This window comes from Sander lucioperca, chromosome 18, assembly GCF_008315115.2.
Source record: "Sander lucioperca isolate FBNREF2018 chromosome 18, SLUC_FBN_1.2, whole genome shotgun sequence".
NCBI lineage: Eukaryota > Metazoa > Chordata > Actinopteri > Perciformes > Percidae > Sander > Sander lucioperca.
In genome coordinates this window covers 6197571-6224696 of record NC_050190.1, presented here as the reverse complement: position 1 = coordinate 6224696, position 27126 = coordinate 6197571, and the positions used below count along the sequence as shown (strand labels likewise).

General features: G+C 41.1%; 2 protein-coding genes across 6 annotated transcripts; one reads left to right on the top strand and one right to left on the bottom strand.

Moving 5' to 3' along the window:
- Positions 1 to 45: 45 nt before the first annotated feature.
- trmt61b (tRNA methyltransferase 61B) lies at positions 46 to 6374 on the bottom strand. 5 transcript variants are annotated; one of them, XM_031321264.2, is made up of 8 exons: positions 6300 to 6374; positions 4738 to 5473; positions 4513 to 4615; positions 2366 to 2556; positions 2165 to 2256; positions 703 to 902; positions 514 to 597; positions 46 to 425 (listed from the first exon to the last, which is right to left on the bottom strand). In XM_031321264.2, coding segments are annotated over exons 1-8 (1443 nt in total). In that variant the 5' UTR covers positions 6302 to 6374; the 3' UTR covers positions 46 to 390. The 5 variants fall into 5 exon arrangements, 3 of the variants coding, with proteins under 3 accessions (XP_031177124.1, XP_031177123.1, XP_031177122.1); XR_004895697.1 differs by lacking the exon at positions 6300 to 6374 and having other exon boundaries at positions 514 to 594; positions 703 to 873; positions 4738 to 6273; XR_004108791.2 differs by lacking the exon at positions 6300 to 6374 and having other exon boundaries at positions 703 to 873; positions 4738 to 6271.
- Positions 6375 to 7319: 945 nt separating this feature from the next.
- Positions 7320 to 24643, top strand: wdr43 (WD repeat domain 43). The gene is made up of 18 exons (XM_031321261.2): positions 7320 to 7594; positions 8506 to 8640; positions 8930 to 9051; positions 13715 to 13835; positions 14080 to 14198; positions 14344 to 14446; positions 14639 to 14703; positions 15775 to 15934; positions 16751 to 16837; positions 17005 to 17130; positions 17702 to 17851; positions 18209 to 18295; positions 18481 to 18512; positions 18731 to 18794; positions 19360 to 19473; positions 21376 to 21445; positions 23334 to 23393; positions 23602 to 24643. Exons 1-18 carry the CDS (start codon positions 7388 to 7390, stop codon positions 23745 to 23747), a joined length of 1968 nt encoding a protein of 655 aa, XP_031177121.1. The 5' UTR covers positions 7320 to 7387; the 3' UTR covers positions 23748 to 24643.
- The last annotated feature ends 2483 nt before the right edge of the window (positions 24644 to 27126 follow it).

Below are 27126 nucleotides of genomic sequence, written 5' to 3'. Positions count from 1 at the left end.
CACTACTTAGTTTCACTACAGGAATGGAGAAGATAAACCTGCGTGTCTCAGTCAGCCTTTGTTTTGGCAAATGTATTGCTCTTTAGATGCAGGCAATTACTGTATGCACACAATTGTACAGTGCATTAAACTGATTTCTCTGAGTCAATTTCACCTAATTTACTGTTCAAGATTCAAAATCCTTTATTAATCCCACAATGGGGACACTGTTAGAATAGTTTGTCTAGGATTTTCAACTTGTCATTTGAAAGATACTTTTCACTGAAATACACATGAAAATACACTTTTCACACAGTGAAAATAGTGACCTGATTATTTTTTATTTACAGTAATTTGGTGGATATGCAACAATCATTTTTTTTTTTGCAAGGTTCCTAACGGGCAGTAAAGCTACCGCACACACTTCCTCAGTTTCACCAGGAATGCTGAAAATGAAAAAGTAGACAATGAGCATTTATTTACAACATAAAACCAACGGTGTTAGACCGGGACTAGAAACGTGGTAATATCTACCTGTGTGGCTCATTTGTTCCGGATGAGGTCTGGCAATGTAAGGAATACTCCCGAAGGCTGGGTGTTTCTCTTTGGTCATCTCTTCTGAAATATAACCGTAAAACATCAACTAAAGGAAATGATTGAACATATGATCATATATGACAAATAGACACAAGCACAGCGGTCTGTAGTGTCACTTTAAATCACCTGTGTCAGCCTCAACAGATGTCTCATCCTCCCTCTGGTCTTCATCCAGGATCGGCGCTTTTCTGGCGCAGTAGCTCCCGTCCTTCTGGAGGGCCGGAGCCACCACCCAATCTCTCATTGGAACCTCGATGATGCGTTCGCACAGCAAAGGGAGTGCCAAACATCGGAGCCCTTCAAGTAGGTCAATGACCTGTGTTATACTGTGTTACAGAGAGGGACAGTCAGAGTGTAAAGTGAAACTGGTGAACACCGTGAATGCTTCACGATGTGTCCAAGTCGAGCATGACAAATATCATCTTTAGTTTTCTGTACTGTTTGATTTTGCCTTACATTTGCACTATTTAGAGCGTATTACTGTATTGTATATATTTCTTATCTTTTATACTTGTTGTATGTGTCCTTATTGCACCGTGGGTCGGAGATAAACTTATTTTTAATTGCTCTGTATGTCTGGCACATTGTTATTCTGACAAAGCTGACTTGACGAGCTAATATGGTGTCGTGACACTAATTATCATGCATGCTATTTTGTTTTTGTTCTGCCTTAATCCTGTTTATTTTACTTAGTGTTATGCACTCAAGGCAATCAAAATTTCACACATTTTCACACAAAGACTGAAAACAGTTGGAAACAGCTAGCCTGGCTCTATTTGAAGGTCGAAGAATAACTTACCCACACCTCTAAAAGCTCACTAATTAACACGTAGCCTGTTTAATTTGTAGTGTTTTGTAGTTAAAAGTGTGTTACTGAGGGTTGTGTGCCGGACAATTCCTTGGCTTTGATGCTAGAAAATTGTGTTTCGGAAGGTGAGGACGCTTCACAGTGTGCGACCCAACAGTCTTCCAGTTGTTTTAACTGTGTCCCTTTATTGTTTTATCGGGACTTTAAAGTGTGTGTGTGTGTTGATAGTGATGGTGTTTATTCTTGTCTGCTTATGTGTGACTGGTTGACTGCAAAATTGAATTGACAATTTGGGATGAATAAAGTTGTTTGAATTGAATCTCATGTCTCATGCCAGACCATCCATTCTAGCATCAACCATTCCTTGGCTGGCTGGGAGCAGTAACTTCCTGGACTGGACACCACACTACCTGTGTAGACCACAACTTGTCATTTTTAAAAGGAAATGAGATATTTCATGTTAGTGAATCTTATAGGTGCTGGTAAGCAGGCTTTGTTTCCCTTTGGACAGACTCGGGCTAGCTGTTTCCCCCTGTTTTCAGTCTTTGTGCTAAGCTAAGCTAACCGTCTGCTAGCTGTAGCTTCAGATTGAGTGGACATGAGAGTGGTATCATCTAGCTCAAGAAGAAAGCCATTAGGCGTATTTCCCTAAATGTCACACTATTCCTTCACAGTATAAAGCCACCGCACTCAGTGCTCAATGTATGCAACCTCATTCACTGGAGCCCCTTGTCTTAGGTCTGATTTGAAAGGTGACAGTGAAACACTGGAGATACGCACTTGGCGAGGTAGACTGCACATACAGCTCCGGGGTGCAGATGTGGAATCACAGTGGGTAAAACCAGGTGAGGGTTGATCAGGTCAAGAGCAACCTGCAACAGACAGAATCCAATGCGCTGAATGATATAATCAGGTGTTGCTGTATTGTTCTATCTCATCTGTCTCCGTTTACAAATTGGTCTGTTAAAACCAGACACCGACCGCATGGAATCCCTGAGCAGCGAGGAGCGAGGAAGCCGTGCAGAGGTCAGAGTTGTGAAACTGGACGTTGTCGGGCCACTCCTCCCCTCGCCGCAGACTCCATGATGTCCTCCAGCGCTTGTAGTTCAGCACAGCTCTCCGGTGGTGGTCCTCCCTGACCTCCACACTCAGCACGCTGCCCTTACAGCCAACTGGTAAAAACAAACATACTGTGAAATGTCACTTCTGTTAACTTCCTCAGACATTTCATTATAGCATGCAGGAATACACTACATACAGCATTCCATAAGTGGGAAAAAAAAAGTCTTCCAGTCGACCATGCACTTGTTGTCCTTCTGGGTCAAAATTAACACTTTTTTATTTTTATTTTTTTTACAGTTTCTTTTAGATTTTTGACACATTTTCTTTCGTTTTTGTCCCATTTTTAAAGCACTTTTTTCAATGTTTTTGTCACTTTTTTTGGACGTTTTCGATGCTATTTTTCACTTACACCAACTTATTACCACTAGCTTTACACTTATTTTTGGAATACATGGTCAATACATTTCATTTATAGGAAATTATGAATTATTTTGACTAATTTTAGAGGAACCTATGTTGATGGATAATCACAGACATGTATGTCAAAGTTTAGTCAGGTTTTAAATCCATTTCAATTGTTTCAAATGATATAAAATTGAATACCCGAAATTCAATGAAAGTAGTGATCAAGTATTTGCAATTGTACTTAACGTTTTGGGTAATTTGGTTAAAAAGAAACCCATATTTCTCTAACAGAAGTTTTTCAGAACGGGTCAAATTTGACCCGAGGACAACACAAGCACTTTTTGTGACATTTTAGTCACCTCAGCCACTTTCCCTCATCACATGAATAACTGCAATATGTCCTAACTGATGAAACTAAACAAGTAAGCTGGTGTTATGTAGTGGATCTAGGGCTGGGCGATATGAAGAAAATCAAATATCACAGTATTTTTGACCAAATGCCTCAATATCAATATTGCGATGAGGATGTAGGGTTGACAACTGGTGCTATCACAAAAATATTTACACAATGAGATTTGAGATACATAATCATCAGTAATGTGAAGATAATGGCTAAGTGGGTAAAGGCAAATAACAGAACAGCTAGAACAGTCTTAGTTTAGAAAACGACATCACTTAACTGTAATGTAGCCTCTAAAACCAGGAAAAGACAACACTTATGTCATATTACGATATTACAATATCCAAAATCTAAGACGATATCTAGTCTTATATATCGATATAGCCATATAGGATATTTAATTAATAGCTTTTCAAGCTTCAAAACAGTCCTTCGAGAAAAATGCGGAGTTTTTTTGTGATTGTTGCGGGCAAAAATCCTTGATTATGCGGCACGTTTTCTTAAAAAATGTGATGGAATATGCGGGATATTTATGCCATTTTATGCAATGAAATTGCAGGAACTTGCAAAAATTGCGGTTTCATCATGGCTTCATCGCGGGGTTTGCAGCTTTTCGATGATGTTCACGTCGCGTAATTACGTCACTTCATAACGTTCCCATGGCAACAGGGGAAAATGGCTGCTCTTGTGTGAAGTAAATGCAACATTTTTCAACTTTCTGCTAAGATATATGTGACTTTTTTGCAACGAAAATGCGGGGATTATGAAATCATGCAAGCCCCGCATATTTTGCGCGGAAATCGGCAATTTATGCGGCGAAAGTGCGGCGTATTTGAAAAAATGCGGCCCCCCGCATAAATATGTGTACTTTGGCTGATGATGCATTTAATTATGCGATCGCATAATCACGTTTTTCTGGAGGGACTGTTCAAAAACAAAACATTCTGCAGTGCTCTAATAATAAATAAATTGGATACATAAAACTACAGCACTGAGCACATGGCACTTCCTGAATGTTCAAAACATAACAGAATATGTAAACAGAAAGGTTGTTAGGCCTACATTAAAATGTAAACAGAAATAATCGATTATGGCCCCGCCGATTATCGATGCAGCATCGTCCACGATTCGATGCATCGACAATTTGATTAATCTCAACACCTCTAGCCCTAAGTGGATCTAAACTAGGACACTCTGCTTCCATTTCAATCTTAAAGGAAGACAGTCAAAGTGAGACAGTGACAGTATGGTGGGTGCAGACCTGCTCTGGACAGGAACAGAGACATGGCCCCGGACCCAGAGCCCGACTCCAACACGCAGTCTCCCTCTGTGACATCCATCATCATCAGCATAGTACCTGCATCCTGGGGAAAAGAGAAAGAGACCAAACACAATATCTGTAAGAAGAACAAATGATCAGTACCCCTTTGAGACACTCTGAAACAGGAATGCATGCGGGACTACCACACACAAACAAATACTGTACCTTAGGGTAGGCGATGGCTGGCCCTCTCTTCATATACAGCACATAATCCTCTAGACTGGCCCGACGTATGAGAAGGAGAACCCCCCTGCTCGTCTTCAGGAAGCAACCCGCAGGCAGCCCGGCTATGTCGTCGTGCAGGATAACCCCCCAGCTGCTCTGCAGACGTGTCCCTGTCTGAAGCTCGAACATCTTCCTGAACTCCACTCGCCCCTTCTTACGATACTCGGCGACAAGCAACTCCCCGAACGCAAGCAGGCTCTCCCGAGGAAGAGTGGGTGAAGTCAAACTTTTTTCCTCATTAAATGCTTCGTTCAACTGGGCGTCTGAAGTGGTTGTCTCCTGGGCTGCATCTGATGCGTGACGGGTCTCTGAATCGACCTCTTTAGGAATTCTTTCGTGTCCACTTTCGTCTTGTGTGCCCAACACCTGGGTGTTTGGGACTTCTTCAGGGTCTTGCCGGATCTGCTCCCTCAGTTGCATCACCTCGGGGCTCAGGGCATCCTGGGGCAGCAGGCTACTGAGCCTCTCCAGGGGGGACAGGGGCCGCCTCCCTCTGGACAGCAGTGCTCGCCTGAAGGTCAGCTTGGTGGCCGCGGCCGATGAGTCTGAGTTGTCTCCCTTATTCTCATTACATTTCACAGAAGCAGTTGAAAAAGTTCTCGTCCCCCTCTCACATTTCAGGAGAATGTCCCTGCTACTGAGATGTCTTTGACTGGATGTGCTAATTCTCACCAGCCTGTGCACAAACAGGAGTCCAGTAAAGGGCATTTGCACAGCCATTACTTTAAAATTATAGCATAATATATAAACTAAAAGTAAAGGCTATTTCCTGAGATCCCATCCAAAGAATTCAAAGCAGATCACAAATAAAGAATGGCAGCTGTAGTTGTTAAATATAATATGAATCCCTACGAAATAAGCAACTCAAAGAGAATATAGCAGTAAACCTGGTGGAAAAGTACACTTACTCCATTTACAGTGTAACAACTAATAATTCGCTCGTCTTCATTTCTCCAAAGCGCGGCTGTATTTACCATAGACAGTATATAAGAGGTATTTACAGACCAAGGAGGTCACCATCATGGGAAAAGCACACGTGAGGAACGTCATAACTGAGCGACAGGTGTAGTAATTCAAGTCTACCAGCAGAGGGCGATATTATAACTATTAATTTTCTTTTGATATGTATGTATGCCCAATACATCCATGATGTATGCCTCATCCAAGCTCGAATAGGCATTGCAATGTGGACTTCAGCTTAACACTCCCACTGCTTGGGTTATTTCGTTTTCTGTCCTATAACTGACAATACATGGCCCACTATTTGGAATACTGGAGCCACAGAACAACAACGTCGGATTATTCGGTCAAATGTGTGACACACTTCATGAAAGTGCCTAGTTTTAGAGAATCGATGTAATAATAGCTAACGTTACATTGCACACTACCATTTTCAAAGTCTAAAACAACCTGAAACGGCGTCGACTAATATTTTTAAAATGGAAATGGTGTCTTTCTTTTGAAGAAATTCGATTTACGACTTTATACATTATTATACTTACATTACCTTATTTGCTTGGGTTATGTGAAATGCAAATATGACGAGAATATGTCATCAAAGACTACAAAAGTAGTTCGGTTAACATATTCTTCTACACAGGGAACTTCATTTGTTGTTGATGCCTTCAGGTGCTGTGCTCAAGAATTCGTAATTATGGCTAATGGAATATCCAACAAAGTGATGCAAAGATAAAAAAAAAAAAAAAAAAATTGGGAGAGATTTCAGATGGAAAGTGATATTCCTAAATCAGATTGATTATAACATGGACATTTGAGAAACATTTGATTATATAATAAGATACGACATAATATCAGCTGCATTCGAGTACACTCCTAAAAGTAGAGGCAAAATAAAGAGGAAAGCAGTACGCCGGTGGAATGACTAATGTAAAGTAGCAGTGAGAAAAAAAAGAAAGAAAGCACTTAAACTAAAGAAAAAAATCATATTCAGCATATAATTATAATGGAGGACAGTAAAGACAGGCAAAAGGGACATATTGGAGAAAGTAGCCTACTTTGACTAAATTAGGAACGCAACTCAGGTGTGAGCAGTTTGGGGAATGATTAGAAAGGGATAGGAGTTATCCTATTTTGAGTAATGGAAATAAAGTAGCAGCAACCAATAAGAAAAAGACTGAGTTATTTGTAAATACTACTTTTGTTACAGTACACAGTTTCAATACTTTGTCAAAGGAGGGATGAAGAGGCAGAGCAAGGGAGAATCCAAAATTGCACTAACTGGGGGGACTGCACTGGTAAAAGATGAAATAGGCTATGTCATAGGCCTATCATGCTAAAACATTTAAGTAGCTAGGTAGGGACTGAATAAGTGGTTGGGAAGAATGAAGAATAATAATATATAGTTATATTGAGGCAGTAATGCAACGTTGAGGATGTCAACTGCCGTACACGAGGAAGAAGCTGGCTGTTACGAGGAGACTTGAAGGCAGCGAGTCAAACCTGCGCGTTGTCTCTGGCAGCAGCCAATGGGAGGGTCGTGCTCCTGACATGCTAACGCGCATGTCCTCAGAGGTCCGCACGTGGTTGGTTTGTGTAAACCACGCACGCAGACTCAAGCAGCGGCTCAGAAATGGCGGCCGATGCTGGGAGCTCTGCGCTGCAGCTACCCTGCGTTTTTTCACCAAAATCACGACAGTACTTAGCATTGTGTGCCCAGGACGGCAGACTTCGCATTTGGAACACAGATAGTAAAACACTTCAACAAGAATATGTGCCTTCAGCCCATTTGAGTGCCACTTGTATCTGCATAGCATGGGGACCATGTCGGACAGTCAAGGTACGTGAGGCTGCTTTAGAATTCCCTGCTGTTAGCTTCAGTAGCTAGTGAGGCCCGAGCAAGCTCTCTGTGATGTTTCCTATAGAAGTGCACATAACAAAACAGAAAAGTGTCACTTTTTTTTGAAGGAAAGGACAAAGAAGGCTTGAAACCGTAGACTATGTGTTAATGCTGACGCTTTCATGTATCCGACACAAGCTTGGTTAGAAGGGAAGCCACGTTAGCAGCTAGCTAGCTTTCAACAGCTGCGCAGGACGCACATGTTAGTCCCACATGGTAGTATAGAAAACTTGGACAATGTCTTAATTTGGTATTTCAGGGAGAAATAACTTTAGAGAATGCATATCGCAGCCACATTAACCCGACCGATAATTTCTCACTCTATTTAGAAAGTTAGTTATGCAAATAAACACGTTATTTAAGTTAGCATTAGCCCACCAAAGCTTCAGAAGCGTGTGCCACCATTACACCTCTGGGTGGAGAAGTAATAAAAGTTTTACCTTAGTGTATCTAACGTTACTGGAAATTTGTTTGCAAAACTTTTGGCAATAGTCGACGTGTTTAGTTTATGACAGAAATTTAAACATTGAAACGTAATTAGGATTTTTTTTATGAAATGTCTTTATTGTGTACATTATATTTTATATTAGTAGTGTCCACTAATTTATAGTATGTTGTTGAGCAAGGTCATTTTTAAAATATCAATTAGTGTCAGCATTTGCCTTATTAGCTGTCAATGTGCTGGTGTATAATGGCAAACTGGTTAGTGATGTAATAGACTGAGATTTTATAAAGGTAGTATTACTGTGGTACTAATAAAGAGCCTCCCAACTGAACCAAGCATGTATCATACTTGTATTATTATGCATAATGTTTAGGTAGGTTTACATAAGCAATGTGCTGTGTTTCAGGAGGGGCCTCAGAGGAAGAAGAGGAAATCGGAGGCAGGGCAGGTGGAGGAGAAGGCAGACCTGTTGGCGATGGGCACAGCAGCGGGCAGTGTGCTCATCTACAGTACAGCAAAGGGAGCACTGCACTGTACCCTGGTGAGTCTGAGACTTTACACACTCACATCCTAGCTTGTATACTACATCATGTAAAAGGGAAATAAAATGCAAGATGCAACCCACACATTTTTTACTCAGGTTATTTCATACAGTTCCCAAAATGATATCTTGGCATGTGCAAAACCTGTAACCTGGAAATGAATTTGTGTGTAAAAAACAAAACCAAAACATGCTTCTATCAAAGTAAAGATTAGTATTGTGTTACTCAGTTTTGAATCACAGCATAATTTGTTTACCACTGCTAACTATCATTTTCTGTCTCTGCCAGGATGGAGGCCATAGTGGAGGAGTGAATTGTGTCCAGTGGCACCCTGAAGACAGTTTATTATACAGCGGCTCAGATGATACAAACATTATAGAGTGGGACCTGCAGACAGGCAAGGCACGAAGGTCGGTATCTAGTTTTCAAAAAACAATGTTAAAATAATGTGGGAGTGCCTCCTGATTGGGGAAGGAGACGTCTGTCCAGAACTGACTAAACCAAAACACATTTGATATATTGAGTCACATTGTTGAGGTTTAAATGTAAATGGGATGTTGTTATATTTATGAAGATAAATGACATATCACATCCAGAGAAAGCTGCAGTCTGTAGTACAGTGCCAGATGAAGGCAAATTAGTGGTGTGTTTTCAGTTTATCACACTTTAAAGCACTGTTAGTGTCTCAGACTGTGAGGATGTTCTCTGATGGTCTTAAGAAGAACATTGGGCCTCATGCATGAAACGTGCATACGTACAGATTTGATCTTAAATTGTGTGTACCCACAATTTGGGGCAACTATCAGAACTTGTGTACTTCCAACTTGTTCTTAGGTAAGATCAAAATGTAAGTGCTCTGGAGCACAATTAAGCTAATACACACCAAAGCCAATTTGCATTTTTGTGCTGTGAAATATGAATATAAAAAAAGAAGCAATTTACTTTATGAAAACATAAAACAAAAATGTTCTTTAGTTATTTATCCATTTAATAATTTAAAAAAAGTTTACACAAGCTAATTAGGTGAAAGTCTAAATGACATGCACATACATTCCTCCTGAGGAATATTTGTAAACTGAGATCTGTAGTTTCTACTTCTCAACCAGAGATGCTCATCTTAGCTTCTCTGCACTCATTATGTCTGCCGTTGATCACCTTCGGTCCATCCAAAACGGTCATAGGTGTTTTTTGCCCCCAACGTCTCCTCCCAGGCAGCGTGGCAATGGTTATATTTGGGGTTAGGGTTAGCTGCCCGGAAGGCACCGTTGGAGGCAAAAAACACCATTGAGCATCCAAAACGCTGCCGCAAGGCTGTCACACGGTCTCACATCACCACTGTACTCAAGTCTTTCCATTGGCTACCCATCAAATATAGGATTCAGTTTAAGATTCTCACATACAGAACATTGCACGGTCAGTCAACTGCATATGTGGCTGACCTACTGCAACCCTATTTATCAGCACGCCCCCTAGGGTCCAATATGTCCAGTCTCCTGACTGTTCCTCGCACCCGGCTTAGGACTCGTGGAGACCGTTCTTTTGAGTCCATAGCACCGAGACTCTGGAACATGGACACGCACTCACTCAGTAGTGGAGTGCCCTATCGATATACTGAAAGGCCAGTGGCAGAATTTTTTACACACCTGAAAAAGTGTGCAATATAACCATGGCCTGCTGTGTTCTGCACAATATTGCAATGCACCATGATTTAGACTATGTGGGACCTCACCGTAGAAGTGGCGTTAAAACTCGTCAGACTCATTTCACTTTAACATATAAGCAAATCCCCTCTTTGTGAAACGACCTCGGTCCATTCTCATGGCAGATAAAAAGTTAATTGTATTTATTTGATAGAGTTTCATGCATTCCTTTTTAAGTCACTAATTTGTAAAACGAAAAAAACGATGTATGTATAATGCAATTTAAGATCAAATGCAATTCATCAACATACTCAGGTGGGTACGTACAGACTAGGCTCTTAGCGTACGTTTTATGAAGCCCAACCTAGGATTTTCTTATTTTCCTCTTGTTGCTTTGTGCAAGAACAAATATATAACAGAAAAATAGAAGCCCATTGTTTTTCCAGGAACAGATGTCTGCCTCTTTTACATTTTAATTGCAATTTTCTTCTTGTTAAACTAGAAAAACACAGTCCAATCATGACTGTGCTCTGGGGTTAAGGAGCGTGTTTTTTTAATCACAAATGATCTTTGACAAGTACAGACATTGGCCTGCAGAGAGCATATCAACCAGACAACAGCCAGGTTTCCTTTTGGCTGTTTATGGAATTAACATCAATTAGCGACAGATGACATGACCCGCTGCCGGTGACATTTGTCATTGTAACCACGAAAACAAAAGTCGGGGCCAGGTTAAACTCGTACTACTGCGTCTCATCCTGTGATCCATGTAGTTACTGGCATAACGGTCTCCTCACTCCTTAAATGTGTGGCGTTTTTTTTCTTCTTTTTTTCTTTTTTTTTTTCTCAAAACTAATATTTCATAATTTTCTCACGACATTAGTGGAGGCGCTCTCCATATTAGCCAAGGCGAACTCCCTCACTATAATGGTGGAGAAACGTTTCTAAACTACTCTACCAATCAGACACCTGTGTATGATATCTGTTGAGAGAGAGAGAGAGATGTTTGTCTGGAGCTGTTTTAGAACAGGAAGTGGTAGACCTCTGTTCATCCCGAGTCTAAGTGCAGTTCTCAGTTAATAGCAGGACTTTGGAAGACAAAACAGCCTTATTTTAGGTTTTGTATAGTTCTGTAAGGGACAGTGGGTGAAAATCATTCCAAGAAAATAACTGACAGGCATTTTCATTAAGTAACTTCTGCAGAATTTAGTTCCATATGTTATTGATTGAGTTAACCTATTCTTTCTCACAGGGATATCTGGTTTGACCAAAAAAAACATACATGTCATATGTATTTATGGCTTTGATTAACTACCAACTTTTCTACTGATGCTCCATCTGTTTTCATTTTCTGTATTGCTGTAAACCTTCAGCTACTTTCATGCTGTCAAACCATTGCCTCTCAAACAAATAGTGTTTGTAGTTGGCCCAAAAAGAGTACCACTCTCAAATGTAGTACAAATGTTACTTTTAAAGGGGTGATAGAATGCAAAACCGATTTTACCTTGTCATAGTTGAATAACGACAGTTTGGTGGGTAAATAGGACAGTGACACCTCTTTCCTCTGCAAATCTCACAATTTGAAACTGCCTCTGAAAACAGGCAAATCTCAATGAAGCTCATAGTTGACGTCAACTCTGTGGCTGTACCTTATTTGGCTCTGGTCTCTATCTTTGTCACGCCCCAACATTTACATAGGCTACACCACTGACCTGAGATCAAGTAGCCTTCTGAATAGGTCGCGCAGATCTCAGAAATTGTATACATTGTTCATCTGCTATTTTATCACTAAATTCACTTCTTAGACTTTTTATGCGAGAAATCAACTATGTAGAGGTCAAATATGGGCCGTTTTACGAAAATTGATGGCTAATTGCAAATTTTGTCTGACTGTGTGTCGGAATTCAGCGGCCGGTGCTGCCTGGGTTGCTGCCTCGCCGCCCAGCCTGTCCTCCTTCACAGATCCCGGCCCGCTGTGAGCTAGATGGAGCTCCATCACGGCCGGCAGCCCGCGGTGCTCCATACCCGCGCAAAGTCACCGTTTCTGGGTTACTGGACTACCAAACGCCGCTGCCCTGACAGAGCTCCAGGGCCTGCAGCTCGCTGCTCTCCCTCCCCTCTTCCTGCTAAATGCCCCGTGTGTGTGTGTGAGAGCGGTCAGCGAGCTTGTTACGCCAGCAATCTCTTACCACAGGTTCCAGTTAATCTTAAAATGGATATGTGTGGAGTTATTTAAACAAACGATCGGGGAAATAAACGCCTCCTTGTCCGCGAGTGAGCTGGATGGAGCTCTATCAATGAGAGCTAGCTTGCCTCCTCCTAACGAGAACTCTGAAATTCACAAAAATGCATTAAATTGAAATTGGACAAAAGTGTTAGCTAAGCTTTGTAAGACCTTAGGGTAGCTGTGATGTACATGCCGTGGCGAAATTCAAACTGTACATATACGATAGTTATGCCGGCCAGCCCCGGTAGTCCAGTAACCCAGAAACGGTGACTTTGCTCAGGGTATGGACCCCAGCAGGCTGCTGCTGTCTCGTCAGACTGTGTGGAGCTCCTGAAGTCCGACACGTCTTACCAAATTTGCAATTTGCTATCAATTTTCGTAACACGGCCCATATTTGAGCTTCAAATAGTTGATTTCTTGCATAAAAAAGTATCAGAAGTGAATTTAATAACGAAATAGCAGACAAACGATGTATAACATTGCACTCTGAAATATGAGACCTGCTCTCTCGTCTCCAATGTATGTGTATGTGGTCCGCTCAACCAATCAGCGCGCAGCTCATCTAAATATTCATGAACATACCATATTTGGAAGAAAAGCTCTTGTTCCAAATAGGGCCATATTCACAGGGTAGTTAAGGGCCCATAGAATAGCACTCGGGCCATTTTCAGCCCAACCAATGTTACATACCCCATTATCAGACCTTAAGGAACAGTGTGAAATACCCTATATAATCATTCCATATTGCATTTAGCGTCACTGTATTTTATCATAAACACTTTTTCTACAGTTTAGTAGAGGCTCAGTCAGTGGGTACAATCATGAGTCATAATGTCACCATTAATCCTCACTTGATGCTCTCCAAAGCCCATTTCTGGACCACAAAATGGTTTGGTGAGTGTTGTACATTTCTGCTATCAGGTGGAGTGCACTAGTAAATAGTATGCTGTTGGATGTAGCTGTGAAGTGTCAGGCTCTTCACTTAAATGTAAAAAAAGAGAAACACTGTGATGGAAAACGCAATAGACCAAGTGCTACTTGGATCAGACAATGGAGAGCAAAGCCAGTGTTTCTCATGCCCCTGATCTGTTGAATGATGTCAACAATAGACAAAACGGTATCCCATAAAAATGCGGTTAGAAGATAAACCTTCCTCAAAATGCATGAACACACGCACCAACAGTTATTTTCTCTTTCTCTCTTTAGTAAGTGGAAGGCGGACCGTGCAGCTGTGACCAGTTTGTGTGTGAGCCCGGATGGCAAACTGCTGCTCTCAGCTGGTCAGATAATCAAGATGTGGGACCTGGACACCAAGGAAGTTTACAGGGTAAGTATCTTGTTTAAACAGCTGATTTATATTCATATTTGTTGATTTATTAGGCCAGGGTAAACTTTTCTGGGTAGTCATGTAAATATGCTAGAAACCACACTCTTACAGAATATATGCAAGTGAAAATGTCTGATCCCAGTTTAGTTGAAGAAAAACAATGAGGGTTATGAACCAGTCAAACAAGGGTCTTGCGTTTTCAGCAGACATTCAACTGTCCTCTTTGTCATTACTCCCTCTGCAGAAGTTCACAGGCCATTCCACGGCTGTGACGACCCTGCGCTTTGCCACCACTCGACCTCCTGACAGCAATGGTCTTTATTTCCTGTCTGGTGCTGCACATGAACGACTGCTCAGTGTTTGGTGAGTACACACGTAAAAGCCAGAGCCTGTTTCCGGTTGTTAGTGATGCTGTGTCGTTAGACCTCATTTTCAATATTTGGCTGTTGTCTGGCTTTGATTGCCATGCTTATTTTTATGTAGCTGACATGAAGTTGTCTCACTGCAGGCAAGTACGAGAAGATGGAAAGGACAAGAATTCAGTGGTGTCCTTCACACTGACGGACGAGCCAAAACACATCGACCTTGTCACGTCCAACAGCAAGGAAGAGGTCAGAGTGGACCAAAGTCTGAATAATTTAATTTGGCAGACGTCTTAATGTATACTTGGAGTTTGTTAACGATCACATTTACTTGGAGAGAGCATAAGCCCTGCTGAAGTGTGGAATAATGTTGGAGCTATACAGACATATTGTTTTATGTAACCTATTTACAGTATGCAAACGTTTATTTGTTTTACACAGGCGGTGAGGCTGGCAGTGGTGTGTAAGGATGGGCAGCTGCATCTCTTTGAGCACTTTTTAAATGGGTAAGCCCTTAAAACACTGTACTATGCAACATATGGCAGTGTAAGATAACTGTTTGAAGCACTTAGGGTAAGCAATTACTTTCTCTTGTTTAAAAGACATTTTGTATTTCACTCATAGTTCAATTGTTCTCTCTTCTGAGTGTGTCTATACCTAAAACCAAACATTTGATTTAAGCCTACTACACACCGAGCCAATAATCGGCCGTCGGACAGTCTGGCGAGGTCAGTGACTCGAGTCTGTTCGGTGTGTTCCGTGCCGTCGTCCGTCCGAGGGGCCGTCGTCCTTCATTTTGGCCGATTTGACATGTATAATTGATTGGTGGAGTGCTAACCCCGAAACGGGGAGCGGAATGAGCGTGACTAAAGTCTCTCAAAATCTGACGAAAATCTTTTAAACTGACCTTTGTTGATCTGAAATGAAGACAGATTCAGCAACTGCATGGCCCATTTCTCTCTTAAAATGTTTTCAGAAACACGTTTCGGTGAACTATTTTAGTACAATATGAGATCGTATTCTGAACAAGCCACCATGACAGTCTGTCTTTGAATTTCCGGAGAAACCAGACCCACGTGATGCGTTCGTCCAATCAGCTGCCGGTTTTCATTTTTGGGCAACAATACAGATTAGCGCCATCTGCTGTTATGGAGACGTATTACATCTCGTCGCTTTGGTGTGTTCCGAGGCACTTTTTTGACCAACTTGGGGATACTGATCAGTCAAACTGTCTTTTCTGCCGAGGGTCGGCCATCTAGTCTGTGTGTCTGGGCCTTTAAACAAAGCCAGCCTTTAAACTTAAAGGGTGGGTTGCTCTGTTGTTACGCTCAATTGCTCTGTTAAAACAGGTGTATTTTTTGATGCAGAGTATTCCCATGGAGGCTGAAAGTAATTTTTATATTTGATTGCTCGTTCACATTTGGTGTGTTTGCCCCCTACTGGCTGATAGGAACTTTGCACTGCCAACAGCTGACACGGATCAAATTTGTGTTGAATAATAAATCTCATCCTACACGTTTTAATCAATGTTGTATACTAGCCGTGCTTATGGTCTGTCTAAACATCTGTCCCCACAGGCCCTGTAAGAAGCCGTTTTCACCCTTGTGTACGGTGCAGATGTCAGACACAAAGGACTCCCCAGCACCGATCCCACTGCTGGCTGCTGCCCTCAGAGCTGATACACAGTCTGTGCTGCTGGCCTACGGCAACCACCTACAGCCTGTGATGGAGAAAGTAGTAAGTACACAGGAGACTGCGAAAATGCATGTTTTTCACCTAGGGCTGCACGATTATGGAGAAATCATAATCACAATTATTTTGGTAAATATTGAAATCATGATTATTTAACTTGATTACTGATTGACTTTTGGAAAGATTGCATTTATTGAACTTAACAAAAACAGTCAAACGTTAAACAAATCAACTGTGAAAACACCTTGAACTGTCAAATTTCCCTTAATACTTCCGTTGAACTTTTTGAATTCCCCTTCAGAACACAAGACAAGAGTTTACTTGCAAAATGTATGTGCGAAATTATGTTTTTGTGATAGATGGTTAGTAGCTCAGAATTTGATTAATAGCACAGCTCTAATTTCACCACTTGGATTAGACCAATATAAAGATTTGCTTGAATAGCTGTTTTGTACAGCTTGTATGATAGTGCTTCTTCTCCATATATCCTTTATAGAAGAGTTCATTATCCTGATGTCTGTTCTTATGCTACATAAGCAGCAGGACAACAAACATCCTACTTTTTCTAGGAAGTCAGAAGCATATGATGTTGACTTGTATTCCTCATGTTAGATAATAATACATCAATACTAGCACACATAATGATAAATCTCTAATGTATCTGAGCTAATGCTGTTGGATCTAGTTTTGACTCTTTTCAGTTTTTAGCCTAAAGACAACACATTTCTGATTCTTGAATTGCTGTATTTGAAGATGTTCATCAGCTGAGATATAATGTTGGCGTTATTATCAGCCTTTTAAAAACCTGTGTTCGACAAACTCTTGATTTATCTGCCACGCTCCTTCCTCGTATCTGTACAGGAGATCAACACAGCAGAGAGACATGTCTGTTTGACCCGGGATGTTCAGACCAGCTTGTCCCTTTCCATGGAGACCAGCGTTTCCAAGGTAACCCTCAAGTCTTACTTTGTGTAATATGAGTCAAGAAGCCCGATTTAGCCTGAGCATGTTCTCCAGACTCTATATGGTCTTATTTGCTAATCCAAGGGGCACTGTAGATACATTTAGGCTATAACTGACTGAAGATGAGAACCTGAGATTTTGTTGTGTTCCAGGTCAAAACCCCTATTGTCAACGCCAAGAGCAGAGTCTTGGTCCCAGGGCTTCCTGGTCACCAAGCCCCAGTCAAGGGAACCTCACAGGCATCAGAGAAGAGGAAAAAAGACACAGACACCAAAGAGGTGGGTTCAGTGTTCATGATGATGCACCAAACAATGGCTCACTGCATCTTTGTTTGTCACCTTGATGGAATTGGCTCATACTCCAAAAAACCTAATGAACACAATATGTTTGCACCACAGTGTTGGTGCAGGTATTAGTCGCACAACAATCATAAGTCAGTAGATGTTCTTAGTAGACAGTTGGTCAGAAAGACACTAACTGTAAGAGCAGTGTGCTTGGTGACAATATATGTCTGCATCAGTTCACTTGTTTCATTTTGCAGTAGTTGGAGACTTCTTCATTCATTTACTTAATGTATTCATTTATTTGAGAAACTGTTTATTGTACTGGAGAAAACCTGAAATGAAATACACAACACATTCTAAATATTCTAGTTATACAGCATACAATCTGACTTATTCAAGTATAAGAACATGTTAAGCATAGTGTTATATTGCCATTTGGCATTTCATGCTTTCTGACTAGTTTTCTGCGATGTATCGGTATTAAACCTGGGTAAGATGGATACATTTAGTGTGTGAACAGATATCCGCCAATTCCTGTTTACCTAAACTAACTGTTCTCCTGTAGATGTCAATAGCGGAGCGACTAGGTGAAATCGATCTCTCTACAGTCTCCACCGAGAAGGGGGCTCCTAAAGGGACGGCCTCTTTACAAACGGACAATTTTGCAGTTCTGCTGGTGCAGGGCCTGGAGAGCAACGATGCCAACATCCTAAATGTAAGTGTTTCTCCCAGAGTCTGAGCTCTGAAATAAAACATTCAGTTTGATATATGAAAAACCAAAGAAAATTGTCTACGTTTGTTTTGAACAGACATTCAGCTCATTAACCATTCAGAAGGTTATAAAGACGCACTACCAGCCAAAGTTAGATTGATTTGGATGGTGATTTAAACTCAATCCCCAAGACATCTTTCATAACATGTTGGGGCTTTCATAAGCTTAAACTTGTAAAAAGCTTTTACAATTGCGGAAGTTGACCTGAATGTTGTGGATTTTCAGCTCATCTCACATGAGCTTCTACTTTAAATTTGTCAAATCTTAATAATTTATTTTTTCCCCCTTTCTCTCCCACAGAAAGTTTTTCAGACTCGTAAAGAGATGGTGATAAAGAAAACGGTTGCTCGGTTACCCCTCCCTGCTGTTTTACCTTTGGTGGAAGAGGTGAGAGTCAATTTTCTGCGCAGTGTTCAATGCACTGCATATTCCTATGTGACACGTCAAGAGTTTATTCTTTTGTAACCTGCCCAAATCATCTGTCACTGTCAAGATTTCAAAGTGAAGTTGGTTTAACTCTGTCCAATGATTTAATGCAGTTTTTAATCTGCCCTTTGTCTCCTTTCCCCTAGATCACAAATAGACTCCAGGGGCACCCTTTTACGTAAGTGGACGTTTGACAGATCAACTGCAGGCATTTAGTTGGCGTCAGTTGACAGACACATTAGACATAAGTCACTAATGCAGACAGTGATGTATGTGCTGCTACTTTTTACTTTCCATTATAAACACAATGGGCCCCATTTTATATATATATATAAAAAAAATATCAGGCAGTTCTGGTTCCCACTTGACAGCATATTTATTTGTTCCTTCCTGCAGGGCAGTTTTAATGGTACGGTGGCTCAAGGCTGTGCTCATGCACCACACATCATACCTGGCATCGGTGAGTCCACTTCACCAACATCACTTTCTGCCTGTACTGCTCATATGAAGCCACCACACTCCAGTTTGTTGCTGCTTGTTTGACTTGTACTCTAATGCCTTCTGTTCAGACGCACACTTAAGGCTCTCCATGGTCCCCTAAGCAGAGCACATGGCAGTTTAAATAACACAAGCATACAAACAAATGCACGGCATCCTTCTATGCATATTTCTTCCCTTTGTCTACGTTCATATTTATCTTATTTAGATCTGCAGCCCTTACCGCCAACACACTGCAGAGATAATGCGATTGCTTCTGACCCTCTGTCCGTTTATTTGACTACAAGCAAAATATCTCCTTAAACAGCAGCTGAATATCCATTTACTATGCACATTGATGGCAAAAGATGAGAAAACATATTGATTTTTGGTCCCTGTGACCTTTACCATAGCACATAACATTTTGGGAAGAGAGACCTTGGCAGTGGCCTGCCTCATTGATGACATTGAGTGTGCGATCTTGTTGGTGTGTTTTCTACTGCTGAAATGTTTTTACCTCCAACTGATAAATCTGTGTATCCCAACAGCTGCCTGACCTGGTTACCCAGCTGGGAGTGCTTTATCACATGATTGAGAGCAGAGTGAAGATGTTCCACAAGCTAACAAAGCTGCATGGAAAACTGTATCTCCTAATGACACAGGTAGGTGACACCATGTACAGAAATAAGCACAGTATCTTTGACTAGATGTTTTTTTTTTAAATGACTGGACTCTAATGTTATAGGTACGAATTGGGAGGTAGGGATGGCTTAGATCTCCTGCTTGATGAGGATGTAGGGCTCAATAGCACCCTCAAAGTGCAAAATGCCCTCTCAGCTCACTGTTTGAATTTGAAACTTGACTGAACCAGTTCCAAAACATCATCTGTGTGCTGAGAGGATTGCTGCATTTGCGGCACTCAAATCAGGACTATCAAAACAATGTTTGCTAGATTGTGATAAAGGCCAACACCTTTCCCCAGTACAGTTATGTTCAGTATACATTCTAGAGTTGTATCAATACCAGTATCAGAAATGCCTCCGATACTGCCTAAAATGCTGGTATTGGCGAGTACGCGAGTCTATGCGCCGATCTGATAACACGTAAATTAGGTATTTAATTTAGAAATCTACTTTAAAGTAGTTAATTTATGTTCTTTTTCCGTTATGACTTACTGTCAAACTAGATAATAGAAGAAAGTTCCGTCGTTCATATTTTTTCAAGTTTTACAATGGGGTTTAACATGAGCCAGGCCATACAACAATAATAGCAAGCTCATCCATACAGGGTCTTTTACGTACTGGTATCAGATCGGTACTCTGTCGGTATCGGGAAGGAAAAGATGGCATTAGAACATTTTTAATACATTCACTAGTACAGTACATAGTGCAGTGAGTAGTCTTATAATGGGGACAAATGTGAAAGGGGTTTGAAGATTGAGCAGTTAATTTTGTGTTAACATATAACTATAGATCCATTAAACAAACTACTATAATTGACACTGTTTTTCCTGAGGGAATATGTACACAGGGTCGTTAACAAACAGGGCAATTAACACTATCTCTGGTACACGTTTGGGCTTAATCTTGACTAGCTGCACAAGATTTATTTTAATTCAACTTTGAAAAACTGAATACATTTGTCAGTCGACTGGTATTTATATTGAACAGTCTGTCCTATAAGGACAATTGTCTGTTCCGAAAATGCAAAGTTGATACTTGTGACCTTGTGGCGAAAGTTGTTACCACGTTGTCTTGGATGGAGCGATCTGTTTATGAAAGTAGACAGAGATTCTTCCAAACAGGTTTTAGCTTTGTCCCTGACATCAGCATCACAATAAATTCAGACAAAGATGCATCTGCAGATTTTGCGAGGACAAGGACCTACGGGGACGATTATCATTTCCGAAAATGCAAAGTTGACAGCTTCTGACCTTGTGGAGAAGGCAGTAGACAAGCGTTCTGCTTGTGAACGGACATGCTTCCCTGTAGGCTCAGACTGGCTGTGTTCTTGATGTCATCCACACAGGGATTTCAGGCCCGGATGTATATTGTCCCGGTGCAATTTCTGAATCCGCATCCCGCTGCATAAAGCTACAGCACTTTGTGAATGTGATGCGTTATTATGACAACAAATTTCAGAATTTTTCATTTGCACCAGTGAAGTTAACGTTGTTGGCATCTCTGGCATGGAAGTGACTTCACAGAATGCACATCTGTGCTTTTGCTCCATTTCTGCTCTTACGCACCTAATCCAATGAAGGTGTCGCATGAACGTAGAGCCCCTAATTGGATCAGGTGTGCAACAACAGGAATGAAGAGAGCCTGTGGGCTTTGAGGACTGGACTGATGAACAAATGCGTAGGCAGACAAGATCTTGCTGACAAGCATGTAAATACTACAACATTCAACAATGTGAGATTTTATGGTGAAATTTTTTTTTTTTTGTAAAACAAGACATGGCTCCTTATTGTATCACATGCCCTTGTGTTGCACACAAGATGCATTTAATTCAAAAGTGACTTGTGGATAAAAATAGTACCCATCTTCCCTTTGTACCACTAGGTGGCGACAAGTGACAGCAGCAACACAGTTACAGATGTTGACCACACAGCTAAGCTGGTGTATGAAGAAGGTAAGTGTTTGTTCTTCTTGTTGTGTCCCTCTTTATGTTCAATCTTATGTTCCCCAGCTCCCCTTAATCTTTAAAACCTTCTTACTTAGTAGAATCCCAATTTCTTGGCCCTTCAAATCTCATGTATAATCACGTCCTTGATCAATCTACCGGTCCCAGTGATGTTTCAGTCTGGTGAGCAGTGAGTTGCAGCTGACTGACATAAAAAGATTATTTTATTTGGGTCTCTAACTCATCAGTTGTACATTTCCGTTGCGTGATTGACTGGAGTGACTACTTAAAGCCACTGCAGTGCAACAGGTCACACTGATGCTCTCTTAAAATCTCTGCCCTGCCAGACTAATGGTTTCTGATTATTTTGACTGGCATTCATTATCTTGTCAATTCACCTTAAGTCATTCCGAACTCTTCATGAAGACTGCACTGAATAGGTTAAGATTTATGGAGCCAATGTTGCCCATTGTGCAGCTGCTCTTGGCGATGCACCACACGCAAACATGTCTCCTGTTGCCTGGCAACCTGACCAGCAGCGTTCAGATCCTCCCCTTGGAGCGGCACAACAAGGCCCCGTTTTGTTCACTCTCCTTTCTCATTACCGTACTGTATAAGATGCTTTATTGAACCACGTCGAAAATTGGCTTTCATGAAATAATTAAGCTTTGCTTTGAGTTCCAATACCCCTGTCAGAGGTCCAGGATGTGAAGGTTAGTTAAAAAAAAAAATGTTCATAAAGGGAGCTGATGAACAGGAGGCTATTACTGGACACTGCTGTGCACTGGGCTTATTATGGGTCCGCCATGGGAATCTGACCGGAGACTTCAGTTTGTTTCAGAGTTGTGTCAGACTAGTTATTGAATCAGTGTGCTCAGGTTATGTGGGCAGCATTTACAGTTGAAATGGGTGTGATTAATTGATGTTTCAGTTGCAAACAATTGTTGTGCTCTCTAATTGTACTGGTTGTTGCCTTTACAGGTAACATTAATTCTACATTAATCAACCATTCTGTAGCATGAGCTGGTGCAATTAGAGTAGCTGCAGAAACGTCTGTCAGAACACAGGAATAGATTTACAAGTCACCCAGGGGTGATGCAGATAACTGCTGCCAGATACAAAAATTGTACATGTTATAGAAAAACTGCTTTTTCACAACATGCAGCATGTTTATTTTTTGCCCCCGACTCCAAATGATGTCACTCATTGAATTGATGGGTACATGTTACAAAAAAGGTAATGGGCTCTCAAGTTGACCTGTTTCACCTATACTCTATGACTGCCACTTATTTTTCAGTGGAGTTGTGTGCAAACCTAATAACTATTGTTGGTAAAATGCCATTTTTAACATCAACTAGCCTGCATCATTTAATTTCTAATTGTAGCCGAGGAATAAACAATGTCCTCTCCTGAGGCTATTTGGAATACCAAAAAAAGACATGTTCCTCCTTTTTACAATGTAATTCTAAAGTCTTTGTAATATTAACTACCTCTGCCTCATTTTCCTGTTGTACGGCATACACGCATATTTACAGTTGTGACGTACAATAGTAGAATATTTAGTAATGTCTGTATCAAAGGCTGCCGGTCACTGTTTGCTGCAGATGATTCCTGGCTGACCTAATGGGCCAGATAGCCTCAGCAAATCATATTGACATTCCTCCCTCCTGCACTGCAGAGAAGCGTATTCTCGCAACCAAACTGCCCCGCTATGGTATTGAAATGCAAATATCTGCTGTCTCTCGCATTATATTTATACACAAGTGAAAGCGTGGAAAGCTTTTTCCTTTCACTTTTTCCTCCGTTTCCCTCGTGCGGGAGGGGTTGTACCAGCAGTGATGTAGTGGAAACATTTTTGCACTATCTGCTAATGGATTTGTTTTTCGTGTGCCCTCAGAATCATCCGATGAAGATGAGGCCTCTGGTGACGAAGGTCTTCCTGATGATGACGACTCTGTAAGTTATGAAAAACTGGCCAGTCAGGCAGATCTTGCAAAGTGTCTGCTCAAAGAAGTTAAAACTAACCATAGAGCAGTTGGAAGAGGTCAACCAGTAAGGTTCCCGTTGTAAAGTAGTGCATGTTCACAAACTGCAGACATTTTATTAACGCTGTCCATTTTTGTGATGAGCGCTAAAATGTTTTTTTTTTTTTTGTTGTCCTTTTTAGAACTGGGAAGAGGAGGAGGAGGTGATGGAAGAAGACAAGGAGGAACCAGCAGATGAGGAAAATGATGATCCAGACAGCAGAACAGATTCCAAAGCAAACGGAGAGGAGGACATGGAGCACGAAAACGAGAGCGAAGAGGAGTGAGAACGAATGAAGACAAATGCTAATCATACATAAAATGGACCTGAAAGAGTTATATATATACTTTCATTTTATTTTCATGCTTTTGATTTTATTTTAAAGTATGGTTTTACAAAATCAAGGGACACATGATGTTGAAATGTGGGCAGCTTGGCCCCCTGCCTCGCCACAACACAGTTCAGCCATGCTCCCTGTCTTTCCCCTTGAGGAACAGATGCAGCATTTTGGGGAGTAAGAAAAAACTTTCTTCCCCTTCTGCTGTCAGTCAGTCTGCATCCCAGCTCTATAACCTGATGAGCTTGCATTGAAAATGACTGAAAATATTATTTGGTGGTGTTCCAGTTTGCCTACACTGCAATCTGCATTCCAAATTTTATGTTATGTAATTAATAGTATTAGAGTATATTGTATTAACAGTAGATGAGACGGCACTCTGTCTGTGATCGGTTTATTCTAAGACAACTCTGTAGGCCATCTGAAACACGCCTTGTTCATTGGAGCCCACGGATGCAACCCAGTGCAGGAGTGGAGTTGGGATGCAGCCCCCCCTCCCCCCCAGCTCATGGTTGCACAGAATACTGCCTGATCCAGAGGTGGGCTTGTCAGGCAAGACCATGCATCATGTCCCCACACAATGTAAATCTGTATGTACAGTGAAGTGTTTGTATGAGCTCTTCCCTCTACAGCTATCCCCCAGAAATGCTTGGGATTAAATGAACTCCTGTAAAGTCTCCTGAATGCTGTTTTTTATTGTTTCCAGATTTGTTGCAGCCCTCTTGTTTTAACGGTCTTATTTTTGTGCGTTTAGTTTCTGGGCATGCCCTGATGTCTACTGCCTTGAACCCATAGTCACAGGGGCAACTGAGAAAAAGAAAATGTGAATAAATGGGTTTTCAAAATGGCTGGTTGTGTCTGATGGGATTGTGGGTAGGAGAGCGGTGGGGGGGTGAGAAGTTAAAGGTCCGTGGAACAATATGGGCTATCTGGACAACGAGAAGCTAATACGTTTGGTTCAACAACATATGGAATTATGATCATATGATGAGCTTGAAATTCTACCCAGATATTACAAGGAGGTATATACATGACTACAAAAAAAAAAGGACATACCATAGCAACGTAGCGTAATTAGGGTTGGGCATCGAGAACCGATTCCTACTTGGAATCGTTTCAAAAATGACGATTCCAGTGGAATCGTTTCTTTATTGGAATCGTTTGGTTTCAAATCTGATCATGGGTTCCAAATTTAACATGCGCAAGTTTTGGTTTCCGTAGTGGCCAGGCGCTTGTTGTGTTGCAGCCTTGGAGCACAGTAAGGTGTGCTCTAGTGTGGCTTTATTTTACATTGAAAAAGCCCGGTAAAACTGCAACCCACCATTGAATCAAAATAAAACTTTCTTCTTATTTGTGAAATAAGCATGTGACCCGTTTCAATTCCACCCCTCAAAGAATCGGAATCGAGAATCGATAAGAACCGGAATCGAAAGGAAGAATCGCAATTGGAATCAGAATCGTTAAAATCCAAACAATGCCCAACACTAATCGTAATGCATGTTTCGTTCGGTCAGTAACGTCATCTACTCGCGTTCCTGTTGCTCCGCCACGGCTGGAATCAGACCAGTTTTACCATTAAGTACCAGCGGAGGTATCCGGGATCCGGCCTCAAAGGGCAGTACAGAGCCCACTACGGCTGTGGCTGGGGTTTACAGAAGAACCGATGCCAGAATAAAGACTGGTTTGGTAGATAGGTACGTCTGGTTAGCTTCCCCACCTCCGATAAAGAGCACCACAGCTGCTTTTCTATGGGAACCATCCAGGACTGTGCTTTTCCTACTTCTGAACTGGTCCGTTTTTATTGTTTCTATAATGGACCCAAAATGAAATATAGCAATAATAATAAGCCTTTTAATAATTTCAGTATAGATAAGTTATTTCCCGCTGAGAACACAAGACTGGAACAAGATAGTAACGTTAGTTAAAATACATCAAAGATGCAGTTTTATTTGACACATACTGTAGATGGTCTAGCCCTTTTTTTTCATTAGTTCCATCTGTTATTAGTTCCCTGCTAATATGACAAGTTAAAATGTCTATTATTGGTGAGAGATTACAGTAACAACCACTATTTCATACAGAGATTTTACAGAAATAAAGGTTTGTGGTTAGTGAAGTGAAAGTAAGTGTTTCAATGTGAGTTTAAAGATGAGATGAACAGGCAGAGAAATAAGAGTTTATACATGTGCCTTGACATTTCAAAACCTTGAAAAATCTTTTTGGTTGTTGGCCTTGTTTTTGCTGTTTGTGTTCATGCTCCTAAATTTATACCTCATTATTTCTTGTATCTGCATGCCAGCAATCATAAACAATATCAGCATTTAATTTGGTAAATGGAGTATATTTATAAATTGGAGGGGAAGAGGATACTTTCCACTGCTGCAGCACCATTTTGTGATTTAGGCTGACAAGACGTGTGAGACTCCGAATACCAAGCAAAGTGCCTCTCGGGTCCTGGTCATTTCTTACTGTATAGGACGACGACTATCTGTCATGCATTCACCTGGTGATCTTTGTTCTTCTGTGAAGGAGCCTGAGCTGCATACCAAGCATCTCATGTCATGAGTTCAACAGAGAATATGGGGAAGTGCAGTCATGTCTTGCATGGGATATAGGTTTGATATCCTGGGGACAGGGAGCTGTCTTTGACATGAGTGAATGACATCTAATGATTTTAATAGCAAATATCAGTGGCAGCAGTTACACTGTAGTTCTCATCCAGGCTTTCCATGCTCCCAGTGCACACAGTAACAGCTGAGTGAGAGTCAGCCATGATGGAGGTGATGGAGCATGAGTTCTTGCTCCTCTGGTGGGGGTCCACAGCCATAAGAAGACAAAGAAGTGCTTTCTAACAAACAATGATAGCAACACAGAGCCAGATTATGATTTTCAAGAAATTTAGTTAAATTACCAGTTACTAGTTAGAGTAACTTCAACAAGTCTGTTTTTTTTTGAGGAAATTCTGTTTCATAAAGAAGATTTAAAAGTCCCATTTTGTAAAAAAGTGAGGTTTCCATGTCTTTTTTTATTCAGGTCAAGGTGCTATATAAATATTGTGAAAGTATCGAAACGCTCAATCCACAGAGAAATGCCCACAGGCCATGTTCAGAAACTGTGCCTTTAAACGAGCCACCAGGACTTCCGTACAGTTGTGATGTTACAACTATACAATATATAGGTAGAAATTAACGCTACAGTGCCAGAACAGTCATTCCTTGGCTGACCGGGTGAATACAGGTATATTCAGACAGACAGAATGAGAAAATGTTTGTGTTTTTTTAATATTAAAACATGTTCTAGTAGAAACCCAAAATACAACCTGAAAATG